Here is a 13488-nt window from a genome sequence, read left to right on the forward strand (position 1 = left end):
ACATTTAGTTCAGATTTAATTTGTTAGGTGGTGTTTAACCTGCTTTTCTGAGCTGGTTAACATTTAGTGTTTGTTAATACAAAGAAGAAATATTACAATGGAGGGTTTTTAAGATATGACTCACTGGGACTGTCACATGCTCTGGAATGAACATGCTGCTGTGAGCTGGCTGCTGTAGAGACAGTAACTTCTACCTTATTCCTTTGGTAGGTGGAACAGTTGCAGCACACCCATGAGGAACACAGATTTTGTGTATGTTACTGGTGTCGACTCTTTCCTTAAGGAGGGTGCAGTTGTACTGGTGGTTGGCATCTGTGGCATGTCTGTATGTAGGCGGTCTTTCATTGGCACTGAGCTGGCTGCTACCTCAGCCCCTCCTTGCTTCCTGAAAAATCTGCCATCTACTTAGTGATGGTGGCTGGTAAATGTTTCTACCCCGACCATTTACAAGACTGAGGTCAAACAAGCAGCACCCTCTCCATTCTCACCTTACCGTACAGACTTAAACTTGACCAGCCACTTTGAAAGGATTGCCACTCCTGGTATATACCAAACTCTTTCTGAATTTGTTTTTTGCTGACAGTGAGGTCAGAACCAACTCTATCTGTTGATCTTTTAAAAGTTAGGAAAATGCTAGATTTTATGCTTAACCTGTGCATGTGATGTTGCTATACTACTTCTAACTCCAATTGTTCAGTAAGTGTTGTCTCCTGTGCTTTGTTAGAACAAATTAGAGCAAAGCTTTTAAAGCAAAATAGGTTTCTGTTAGCCTGTTTTGTTAACTAATCTTGACTACACATATCCTTAAACTTATCCAAGTTTAATATTTTCCTGGGGTCTTCCTTAGGCTTCCTTCCCTTTAAGAATAGATGTCAAGTTGCCTGGCATTTTAGTTCTAGTTTTAAGTTGAGATACTACTATCTCATAATTTATGAAACTAACTGTTTTTTTTCTTTGCCATAGACCTCCACAATCTAAATTGCTTCGTGAAGATAAGAACCATAACATGTATGTTGCAGGATGTACAGAAGTAGAAGTGAAATCTACTGAGGAGGCTTTTGAAGTTTTCTGGAGAGGTTAGAAACAGAGCTAAAGTTAGAAAAACATAAAATGATAACTGTAACCCCAAGAGTTGTTACTGTAATTTGACAGCAATATCTTTTAGTAGAAAGCATGAATATTGAAATGACTGAGTTCAGGTTTGACAATGATTTCTCTGTCATCATAGGCCAGAAAAAGAGACGTATTGCTAACACACATTTGAATCGTGAGTCCAGCCGTTCCCATAGTGTGTTCAACATTAAATTAGTCCAGGCTCCTTTGGATGCAGATGGAAACAATGTCTTACAGGTAAAGTTGTAGTGTGTGGAATTTTTCATGTTCTGAGTCCTTAATTTTTTTGTAATTAGAGTTAATCAGGGAGGTTTCATTGCAGTGAAGATTATTCTAGAATTAATATGTATGTTGGTGATGATTTACTTTTTAATTGTTCCAATAGTGTAGTTTTGGGAAACTGGCTATTGAATCTTAGAGCCTGGAATTTTGCTATGATAAAACTTTATAAATCTTTATAAATCTCTTTAATAGGAGAGATAAAATAAAAATGTGTGATTTGTTTTATTTCAGAAGACTCATTTTATATGTGGAAATTCAGTTAATGACTTTAAAATGTCAGCAATGAATTTTTCACAGTAGGGGACAGTTCAGGAGATGGCAATTCTAAATTGTTCTCTTGGCTGAAAAGCTAGTAGGGCCTCCATCTGCTAATCACCATTTACTGCTAGGCCTGGCATACTATGTATGATGAGGCTTCCATCAATTAGCAACAGCATTTGAACCTAAATATAAATCATTTAATAACTTTGAGCTATTAAAGTGTAATTCCATTCAAAACTCTATCATGAAGGTTTCCAAATGGCAGGAGGGGAGGAGATGGTACAGCATGGTACTGAAGACCACCAGGATTCAAATTGTGATTCCTACTAACTAACTAGCTATCTCAGCAACTAATAAACTCTTCATAAGGTTGTGAGAATTAAAGGAGGTAATGCATATAAAGTTCTTAGTCCAATGCTTGGCTTATAGTCAGCATTCAATAAATGTTAACTAGAAAATGCTTATAAGTCAAGCCTCTATATACACTTGATTTCCTTTGAATCACATCTAATATATAAGGTGTCTGTGATGTACCTCTTGGCTTTCATTTCCTATTGTCAAAATAATTAGAGTATTATGAAATTATTAGATTGTGAAGTTACTAAATACTAATTATGCAAAAATTTAAGACAGCTCTTTCATGGACTCACTAGCAGATACTTATCGAGCTCCTTCTGAGTGCTAGGCCCTGTGCAGTGTGCTGGGGATGAAATGGTTGAAAGGCAGAATCCCTGTTCTCATGCAGCTCACAGTACAGTGTAGAAGACCAGACAATAGGCAAGTCATCATTACTGTCATGAGTGTATTTAGCATATACTTTTGCAAACTGTTCCCCCAAAATATGTATCCTTGGCCCTACCTGTACTGTGCAAATATTATATTCACAGGACTTACTAGTTAGTTGATTTGAATATATTTAAAGAACATTATAGTTTGTTGATTTGAATATATTTAAAGAACATTATAAACCAGTTATAACTCATACTGTGGCATTGTGAACTTCCCTTTAGGAAAAAGAACAAATCACTATAAGCCAGCTGTCCTTGGTAGATCTTGCTGGAAGTGAAAGAACTAACCGGACAAAAGCAGAAGGGAACAGATTACGAGAAGCTGGTGAGCAAAGCATAGTACTTTTTGCAACAACTTTAAAATACTTGCAGTGCCAGTTATCTGCTTATTGATGAGTGGTTTAAGTATAACTGCCTTAAATTTGATAAGAGGCCAAGTTTAGTGGTTAGTGCTGTTTGTTCAGTTATGGATTGGCATCCACCTGCTACAACACACTGATGTCTCAAGAATGAGGAAAAGCGATTAAAATAATACTATTCATATTGAAAGAGTCTGTTAAAGCTATTGCTAGTATTGTCAGTACTAGGTCATTAATATTCAGTGATTTAACAATTCCAACATTCACAGTGGCAAAATTCTTTGACTACAAAAACCACTTGAAAAGAAACCTGTGTTGTTTTTTTTTTTAATCTTTCATTTAGTATAGCCATTCATGTTATGTTTTATGTAACAGCTGTGGAGTACCTACTGTGTGTTAGGAATGAACACAGATATGAAGGATGCCCCTCTGCCCAGGACAAGAGAGAGGCATATGACTAGACCGTGTCAGTAGAATGACAAACGTGAGCACAAAATACTGTGGGAGTGCAGAGTAGGGCAGTCTCATCCAGTCTGCGGGTGTATGCGGTGGCGTCAGAGGTGAGGCACCAGCTCTATGAAGGACAGGATTAAAGGCATCAGGGATGGTCAAGCAGCCATTTGTAAACAGACCAAGTCCTGTGGGAATCTGGCAGGTTGAGGTGTGGAGGGTGTGGGTTGGTGAACCCTGACAGCTGAGGCAGGAGAACAAAGCAAAGGTCATCAAGCGCCTGAGCTGTAACGTTAAAAACGTCCGAATTTAATCTTGAATAATGGTGGCTACCAATTATTAAGGAACTACTGTGTTTTATAGTACCTCATATGTCTGGGCTTGATTTCTTGATGCTGACTTTTCAGGACTGTATCATACCCATTTTTCAGATGAGGAAGTAGTTAAGTAATTTTCCCAAGGTTGGAGCCTGGGTTCAAACCCAGGATGGCTGGACTGTCAAAGCTAGTTTTTTCCTACTGTTACACAGCCTCCCCTTAAAGTCAGTGCAAGATTAGTCTTTAGAAGGATCATTTTCCCAGTGTAGAGAATTTACCAGGGGCAAATCCAGAGATATGAAAAGCAGTTAGGAAACTTTTGCGGTCATGCAGATGAGCAATCATGTGACCCAGAGGCAAAGGTCAACACACCTGAGAGCTAGTTAGGAACAGGGTCTACCTGGATATAGAGTAGAAAGAGGAGAGGGCAGATCAATGAATATGTTGACTGAGAAGCAGTTTGAGGTGCAGGTATGGGCAGTTAATGAGTTTTGTGTTGGATATGTTCAGCTTATTCAAGTGGAAGTGCCTAGTAAGTGGACGCAGAGCTACATGGATTTGAAAGGAGAGAGATTTAACTTGAGGTTTACAGGTTTAGGTTTTGCCAATTAAGAAATGTGAAGCAATGGAGAGACAGGATTATTCATGGAGATCAGATATGAACAAGCTGAGCCTTGAGGAGAAACAAATTGTTGAGATGATTAAAGAGCCTGGGAAGGAGAAAAAGGTGGTAGCTAGTTGACTTGTGAGATTGTGAAATGACTTATAAAATGAACACACACGTGTATATAAGAGGATGGGGAATCTGGAATCCACATGACAAAAGGAAGGATTAACCTCAGTGAGGAAAGAGGTTTACCCGGATTGGGAAGAAAGTGGAATCCTGAGGCATCTGATATTTCAGGGAAAAAAATAAACGACTTATCAGTGTTAATCAGGATGAAGAACTGGTGTGACAACTAGAAGAAAAGGAGGTTGTTGTTGGGGCATATGACAGCCTCAGGTTTCTAGAGGTGGTGAAGTTCTGAGTAGATAAGGTTTGGGGTTTGGGCATGGTTGTACAGCTACAATGGTAAAGGGTAAGAGAGAAAGATTTACTGGAGTTGAGGAAGTCAGGGCTCTCTGACAGCATGTTAGGGTGATCCTCCTCATAAATACAAAATGACCCTGGAGTTGGCATGGAAGAGAAACATTTGAAGGCAGCAGCTAGGAAGTAGGAAAATGTTGCTGACCTCTCTTGCTCACCATCCTTATAAAATGTCAGGCTTTAGAGGGGCTCAAGATGGCAGCGTGAGTAGGGTGGCAGAAATCTCCTCCAAAAACCTATATAGTTTTGAAAATACAACAAATACAACTATTCCTAAAAGAGAGACCAGAAGATACAGTACAACAGCCAGGCTACATCTACATCTGTGAGAATTCAGCACCTCACAAAAAGGGTAAGATACAAAGCTGTGACCTGGCAGGACCCGAGTACTCCTCCCACCCAGCTCACCAGCAGGTGGAAAAGAATCAGAGCAGGGAGGGAGTGGAAGCACAGGACTACTAAATAACCAGCCCTAGTAATCTACACTGGGAGCACAGACACACATTGCATGGTGTACTGGATATTAGAGAAACAGAAAAGTAAAATCCGAGACGGAGTCTGCAAGCAGCCTGCCATTCACTCCCCCTGGCCGGCGCTGCAAGCAAACTGGCTGACCTGCCACAGCTGCAGAGCAGCCGGAGAACAGCCCCACCCACAGCAAACACACAGTCTCCTCCCAGTGCGCAGCTAACTGGGACAGACCCAGAGGCTGCTGCTGGCGCACAGCTGCCTGAAACAGACAGAAGACGCCGGAGCAAGGTCCGGAAGGCACAAAGGGGAGCCGTTCTCGCAGGAGAACACATCTGGTGTTCCTGCGACCCCCCCGCGGGGCCCTAGGCTATCCCGAGGGCCGCCCTGCCCATGGCAGCTCAGGAGATTATCCCAGAGACTGCTCTCGGGGTGCAGGTAGAAAGCACAGGCAGCGGAGAAGGACAAGGGGACCAGAAGCAGGGAGGGACTTTGTTCTCCCAGCTGACACCCACGCCACCTGCCTGCGACCACTTCTATCACCATGAAAAGGCAAAAGAATCTGGTCCAGTCAAAAATCACTCAGACAACCTCAGAGAGAAGGCCTGGTGAGATAGATATAAATAAAAGTCATAACCATGTTGATGGACCTGCAGAGAAATATACAAGAGCTAAGGGATAAAGTCTGGATTGAGATAACAGAAATGAAACAATCGATAGAAGGTCTTAAGAGCAGACTAGACGAGGTGCAAGAGACTGTTAATGGAATAGAAATCAGAGAAAAGGAATACAGAGAAGCTGAGGTAGAGAGAGATAAAAGGATCTCTAGGAATGAAAGAATATTAAGAGAACTGTGTGACCAATCCAGACAGAACAATATCTGTATTATAGAGGTACCAGAAGAAGAAGAGAGAGAAAAAGGGATAGAAAGTGTCTTTGAAGAAAGAATTGCTGAAAACTTCCCCAAGCTGGGGAAGGAAATAGTCTCTCACACCACGGAAGCCCACAGATCTCCCAACACAAGGGACCCAAGGAGGACACACCAAGACATATAATAATTAAAATGGCAAACATCAAAGACAAGGACAGAGTATTAAAGGCAGCCAGAGAGAGAAAAAAGATCACCTACAAAGGAAAACCCATCAAGCTATCATCAGACTTCTCAACAGAAACCTTACAGGCCAGAAGAGAATGGCATGATACGTTTAATGCAATGAAATAGAGGGCCTTGAACCAAGAATACTGATTCCAGCAAGATTATCATTTAAATTTGAAGGAGGGATTAAACAATTTCCAGACAAGCAAAAGTTGAGGGGATTTGTCTTCCACAAACCACCTCTACAGGATATTTTAAAGGGACTGCTCTAGATGGAATCACTCCTAAAGCTAAATAGATGTCACCATAGAAAATAAAATCACACCAAAGAAAGCAGACCAACCAAATACTAACTAAAGGCAAAAATAAAATCAACTACCCACAAAAGCAGTCAAAGGAAACACAAAAGAGTACAGAATAAAACACCTAACATATAAAGAATGGAGGAGGAGGAATAAGAAGGGAGAGAAATAAAGATTCATGAGACTATGTTTATAATAGCTTAATAAGAGAGTTAAGTTAGATGGTTAGATAGTAAAGAAGCTCCCCTTGAACCTTTGGTAACCACAAATCCAAAGCCTGCAAAGGCAGTAAGTACATATCTATCAGTAATCACCCTAAATGTAAATGGACTGAATGCACCAATCAAAAGACAGAGTAATAGGGGGAGGGAGGAGAAAAAAAAAAAAAGACACAGCACAGAGTAATAGAATGGATAAAAAAACAAGACCCATCTATAATATGCTGTTTACAAAAGACTCACCTCAAACCCCAAGACATACACAGACTAAAAGTCAAGGGATGGAAAAAGATATTTCATGCAAACAATAGGGAGAAAAAAGCAGGTGTTGCAGTACTTGTATCTGCTGACTTCAAAACAAAGAAAGTAATGAGATAAAGAACGACATTACATAATGATAAAGGGGTCAGTCCAACAAGAAGATATGACCATTATAAATATCTATGCACCCGACACAGGAGCACCAGCATATGTGAAACAAATATTAACAGAACTAAAGGAGGAAACAGAATGCAATGCAATCATTTTAGGAGACTTCAACACACCAATCACTCTAAAGGACAGATCAACCAGACAGAAAATAAGTAAGGACACAGAGGCACTGAACAACACACTAGAACAGATGGACCTAACAGACATCTACAGAACTTCTACACCCAAAAACAGCAGGATACACATTTTTCTCAAGTGCACACGGAACATTTTCCAGAATAGACCACATACTAGGCCACAAAAAGAGCCTCAGTAATTTCAAAAAGATTGAAATTCTACAAACCAACTTCTCAGATAACAAGGGTATAAAACTAGAAATAAATTGTACAAAGCAAACAAAAAGGCTCACAAACACATGGAGACTTAACAACATGCTCCTAAATAATCAATGGATCAATGACCAAATTAAAACAGATCAAGCAATATATATGGAGACAAATGACAACAACAGAACAAAGCCCCAACTTCTGTGGGACGCAGCGAAGGCAGTTCTAAGATGAAAGTATATAGCAATCCAGGCTTATTTAAAGAAGGAAGAACAATCCCAAATGAATAGTCTAAATTCACAATTATTGAAACTGGAAAAAGGAACAAATGAGGCCCAAAGTCAGCAGAAGGAGGGACATAATAAAGATCAGAGAAGAAAGAAATGAAATTGAGAGGAATAAAACAATAGAAAAAATCAGTGAAACCAAGAGCTGGTTCTTTGAGAAAATAAACAAAATAGATAAACCCTGAGCCAGACTTATTAAGAGAAAAAGAGAATCTACACAAATCAACAGAATCAGAAATGAGAAAGGAAAAATGACGACAGACACCACAGAAATAAAATGTCAGGTTTTAGAAAACAAGCAACTTTTACTCAAGAAGGCAACAGGGCCCAGAGGGAAGCACTACCCTTCTGGCCGATAAAGGGTAAGGTAGCAGGGCTTTGTACTGTGGCTGCAGGGTGAAACCTGTGAAAGTCTCTCAGAATATTTCTGAATGAGTAACATAAAACACCATAGGGTCACAAAGGAATCCAATTAGATTGAAATGCGGTTTTTGAAAGTATTCCTAAAACATTTGTCCTATAGTAACTTAGATGCTTCTTTATTAATGCCTTAAAGACCCATCAGCAGGTCTGGTAACTATATAATTTTAAAGTAGAAATGAACGTAAGTATCTTGAGATCAGCAATCAACTGTAATATGCTGTCAGATTATCTGATTCTATTGATGAAAATCACAGGTACTACTAATACTACTGTGGTGGTGTTGTTTTTTGTCCTACATTCATAACTGAAGGGTACTTGTCAGATTTCAGAAGTCAGTAAAAATACAGATGTAATTTATTTCCCATCCAAGCATGCAGACTCCCTGAAATGTACCCATGGACAACATGGACCCCAGATTAGGGAGAGACGAATGGACCATTCTGTGAGCAGTTTGAGGATGAAAGGAAGTCTGTTAACAGCAATACGGGTTTTAGAGAGCAGAGCAGAGGGAGAAAGGACACTGGAAGTGGGGGTTAGGGAAGAAAAAACTATGAATCATGGAATATAGAGGTACAGATGAGCTCTGTTTCGTCAAGTGGCCAAGGACAAAAGCCTGGTAGAGTTAGTTGACCTTCAGGTTCCAAAATGAACAAATTCTTACATACTTTTGGGGTCTATGCAGGTGAGATGTTTATTACTGGAGGCTTGATTAACCTGTTAGACTGGCCTTGGCTCAGAAATCCAAACAAGAGGGGTCAGAAGTAACAAGTATGCTGCCTAAGAAGTCTCTGTTTAGGTAGAGAGGGGACAGTTGGCTGGATCCTAAGACACTCGACTGTTAGAAATGGTGCAGGGGCGACTTCAGTGTTGATGAAGCCAACTGTAGCCTGAAATGATCATGCCTTAGAGATAATATTTTAATATGGGGATATTAAACTGCATTAATAACAGAATTTAAATTTGGGAGAAACTATGGGCCATGAGGTGTAATGTTGCATTCAATGGACAGTTCTTTTGATGGTATCCCTGAAGGATGGTATCTAACCTCTCCTAAAACACTGCTGTTAGAATACTGAAAAACTGCTAGACCAAGTACCAACAGCTCTTTAAACTGAGCCACTAAAATCCATTGTTTGTAATCTCCACTTAATAGTTCTGTAAAGTAGGAGTTTTATAGGCAAACAGACCATACACTAGCTATTTCTTTTCAAATGTTTTCTGTGTATATTTTTCTGTCAGGTAACATTAATCAGTCACTAATGACACTAAGAACATGTATGGAAGTCCTGAGAGAGAACCAAATGTATGGAACTAACAAGGTAAGTAAGCAACAGCCTTTACTTATTTGTAGGTTTTGTTTGTATGCATTTTTTTTTGCCTCATGTATTTGTATTTGAATGTATTTACAGATGGTTCCATATCGAGATTCAAAGTTAACTCACCTGTTCAAGAACTACTTCGATGGGGAAGGTAAAGTACGCATGATTGTGTGTGTGAATCCAAAGGCCGAAGATTATGAAGAAAGCTTGGTAATTTTAATGTATTTATCCTTTATTATAAAGCCTCAGAGTTTCTGTAAAGCAGACTGGATGTGAAGAATGACATTTTGAACATTTAAAAAACTGAGAGAGAACCTTTAGTTACAGAATTGAACTAATGACCAATCTATTATTGTTTCATTTAGTAAGTTTTGAAGATATGCTTATCTGTTACAAAACAAAACAAAATTGTATTTGTTTTCTTTCTTAGCAAGTCATGAGATTTGCAGAAGTGACCCAAGAAGTGGAAATAGCCAGACCCGTAGACAAGGCGATGTGTGGTTTAACACCCGGGAGGAGATTCAGAAACCAGGCTCGAGGAGGTCCAGTCGGGGACGGTATGACCTGGTGTTACGTCACGTACCCACTGAGAGTCTGTCTGCCTAGTTTATAAAATATATATTTCCTATGAGATAACTATTTACTTCCCTTCCCCTCAAAAACCAAATGCAAAATACCTGAACCAAAGTATAAATGAGATCCCTTTTGTTATATACTATAACTTTTTTTTTTTCACCTTTCCTCTTTTATGATGCATTTTTAAGGAAGTATGACAACTCAAGAAAGTATATGGTGAACTGGACTGGGGCTCTGATCCCAGTGTTGAACTTGTTCAAATAAGCTCTTTCTCTTCTATGTAACTTTTAATAATTTTTTAAATAATTCCAATATAGAACCACTGGTTACAGAAGTGGTTTTGCAGAGTTTTCCACCGTTGCCACCCTGTGAAATCTTGGATATCAATGATGAACAGACTCTTCCCAGGCTGATCGAAGCACTGGAGAAACGCCATCATCTACGACAAATGATGACTGAAGAGTTTAACAAACAATGTAAGGGCAAAAACTGTTTGCAATCATTTGGATTATTTTGTCCCTGTGTTTTGTAGTATTCAAGGCATTGTTTAATTAGATGAACAAGGAACTTTCCACAGCTTTTAATAAATTCCAAGAATGTAAAATGAAAGATAAAGGATATTATTTTCCTTTTTAAAATGAATAGAGATGGACACAAAGGAGTAAAATACCTTCTTTGTTTTTAGTTCCTAACCAGTTATTTATTTGCAAGGGACTTAATATATATTACATCTTAATAACCGTCTTTGGTTAAATTACTTAAATCTTCTGTCTGCAAAATGGGGGTTGTAATTATTCCTACCTTAGAGGATGTTGTGAGGAAAAATGAGATAATGTATGAAACTCATGTAGAACAGTGAACAGCTTGGTACACAGTAAGTGCTCAGTGAATATATCTACTATTTTTTACCATCATTTTAATCATCCTAAGAAAGAAGTGAGGTAAGTGGTGTTTGTATCCCCATGTGGAGGTGAGGAACTATGCCCAAGTGACGCACCAAGGAAGAGTGCTGGAGACTTCAACTTGGATCTGACTGACCCTAAATCTAGTGTTATTTCTGTTTTTGCTTTTTTCTGAAGTAAATTATTTGCCAAGGGGATGCATAGTACAAAATGAAAGAGTGTGAAACACAAAGATTCTATGAACAATGTCTCTTGTAAATTTGAGCATCCAACTCTTGATTTCCTTCCAAGCTTGTTTTCAGATGACAGACTAACTCTCAAAAAGATTTGCTGAGTATCTACATTTCATAGAGTATCGGTTGATGAAAGTTGATTTCAGTGGTTACTTTGGAGTTGGAGTAAACTTGGTTTGCATTTCTTTCAGCTATTACTTTTAAAGCCTTGTTGCACGAATTTGACAATACTGTTTTAAATAAAGAAAATTACGTTCAAGGAAAACTAAATGAAAAAGAAAAGGTGATCTCAGGACAGAAATTGGAAATAGAACGACTGGAGAAGAAAAACAAAACTCTAGAATATAAGGTTTGTTTGGCAATTATTAAAATGGATGTATGTGCTAGCTGTTCAGCACTGGTCTCCGACTTAGCTCTTTTGCTGTACAGGCCTGTAATTGCCGCTTTCTGAGAGTTATCACTTGGTTATTCTGGAGAGAATGTTCTCTGGCTCAAACAAGTTTTCTAGGGGGCTTTCTAGAGTTTAGCTTTGGTTATAGCTTGCTTTTTGACTTAATACTATGTAATATATGTTTGTTTGCTTCATATACAGAGGCATGTTTAGGGGTATGCATTATAGAGAAAAGCTTATCTCAATCAACATAGTGTTCTCTACTCCAAAAATGGCCTAAAAAATAAAATTTTAGGCCTTAATTTTAGGGAAAGTTATTTTCACATGAAGTCAGTTATAACTTCATCTATCGGTGAGGAACTTGTTTAAAAGTTCTCATTTCTAGGAATGGAGGTAGGACTTTAGATGAAATTTTAGAAGAAAATGCTTTCCCATGATTTACCTTTTCACAAGTATGCTTGCGAAAGCAAATGAAAAGAGAAAATTTTACAGCTACAAGAAATGTTTACACACGAAATACTGAACATAATGGGTCTCCCTCACCAGATTGACATTTTAGAGAAAACAACAACTATCTACGAAGAAGATAAGCGCAATTTGCAACAGGAACTTGAAACCCAGAATCAGAAACTTCAGCGACAGTTTTCTGACAAACGCAGACTAGAAGCCAGGCTGCAAGGCATGGTGACAGAAACAACAATGAAGTGGGAGAAGGAATGTGTGAGTGTCAGTCCTGCAGTGCTCATCACTTCGGAGGGATGGTGTGTCTCACATCATGGTGTCTGAGTCTCTGTACGTGGGGCAGCCCTGTGCAGCTCCTGCTGTTCCCTCTCTAGGCCCTTAAAGCTCATGACAGGTCGGCCCTGGGAAGCACGGTTAACTCGGAAGACCTGGAGAACCACGGTGTGATGTAGGTAATTGGTGCACCTGTTTGGTATGACTGAGGTAGACTCTATCCTTGCCATTGATAATCTGCAGGAACGGAGAGTAGCAGCCAAACAGCTAGAGATGCAAAATAAGCTCTGGGTCAAAGATGAAAAACTGAAACAACTGAAGGCTATTGTTACTGAGCCCAAAACTGAGAAGCCAGAGAGGCCCTCTCGGGAGCGGGATCGAGAAAAAGTTACTCAAAGATCTGTTTCTCCATCACCAGTACCTGTAAGTTATTTGTAGTTGTGTGCAACTTTGTACTAAAGAAAATTTGTTCAAATTAGGTAACTATCTCTATGAGAATCAATTTTTTTTTACATTACTTAATATTTCTCATACTAATTTACAAATGTTAAAATGTAGTATAAACACAAACTTAGCACAAACTTAGTATAAAAATTTAGTAACAGTAAAAATAATTATAATGTCTTCATGTGCTAAAATTATAGAAAAGCGATGAATTGTCTTTCTCAGTGTTTCAGTTTTCCTCATTAATTTCTCTTCGATTTTTTTAGCTTTCTGGTAACTGTATTGCTCAGATTGCCAACGGCCAGCAACTCATGAGCCAGCCACAGCTACATAGGCGCTCTAACTCTTGCAGCAGCATTTCTGTAGCTTCCTGTATATCGGAATGGGAGCAGAAAATTCCTCCGTACAACACTCCTCTCAATGTCACATCTATTGCAAGGCGTAGGCAGCAGGAGCCAGGACAAAGTAAAACTTGTATCGTGTCAGACAGAAGGCGAGGGATGTACTGGACTGAAGGCAGGGAGGTGGTTCCTGCAATCAGGAATGAGATAGAAATAGAAGAGGATCACTGCTGCAGGGTTAGTGCCAGTATTATTTTAAAGCATTGTAGCAATAGATTTTTATCTTGTGACTTTCTAACTTGATTTAGGAAATTCCATGGAAAGATGGGTGAGCTCCA

The 13488-nt window shown here is 39.1% G+C and overlaps 1 protein-coding gene across 5 annotated transcripts in view; it reads left to right on the forward strand.

Annotated features, from left to right (window-relative positions):
• KIF23 (kinesin family member 23) overlaps positions 1-13488 on the forward strand; it is a 30467-nt gene that overhangs the window by 10088 nt on the left and 6891 nt on the right. For 2 of the 5 annotated variants that reach the window (XM_036932222.2, XM_057488931.1), the window contains exons 8-19: positions 211-252; positions 964-1076; positions 1229-1350; positions 2667-2769; positions 9449-9528; positions 9619-9738; positions 9959-10085; positions 10422-10580; positions 11431-11588; positions 12177-12350; positions 12609-12788; positions 13076-13387. In XM_036932222.2, the coding sequence (XP_036788117.2) occupies positions 211-252; positions 964-1076; positions 1229-1350; positions 2667-2769; positions 9449-9528; positions 9619-9738; positions 9959-10085; positions 10422-10580; positions 11431-11588; positions 12177-12350; positions 12609-12788; positions 13076-13387 (1690 nt within the window). The remainder of the gene's footprint in view (positions 1-210; positions 253-963; positions 1077-1228; positions 1351-2666; positions 2770-9448; positions 9529-9618; positions 9739-9958; positions 10086-10421; positions 10581-11430; positions 11589-12176; positions 12351-12608; positions 12789-13075; positions 13388-13488) is intronic. The other 3 variants (XM_057488932.1, XM_036932223.2, XM_057488933.1) reach the window with 3 other exon arrangements.

Source organism: Manis pentadactyla, chromosome 11 (assembly GCF_030020395.1).
Source record: "Manis pentadactyla isolate mManPen7 chromosome 11, mManPen7.hap1, whole genome shotgun sequence".
Taxonomy (NCBI): Eukaryota; Metazoa; Chordata; class Mammalia; order Pholidota; family Manidae; genus Manis; species Manis pentadactyla.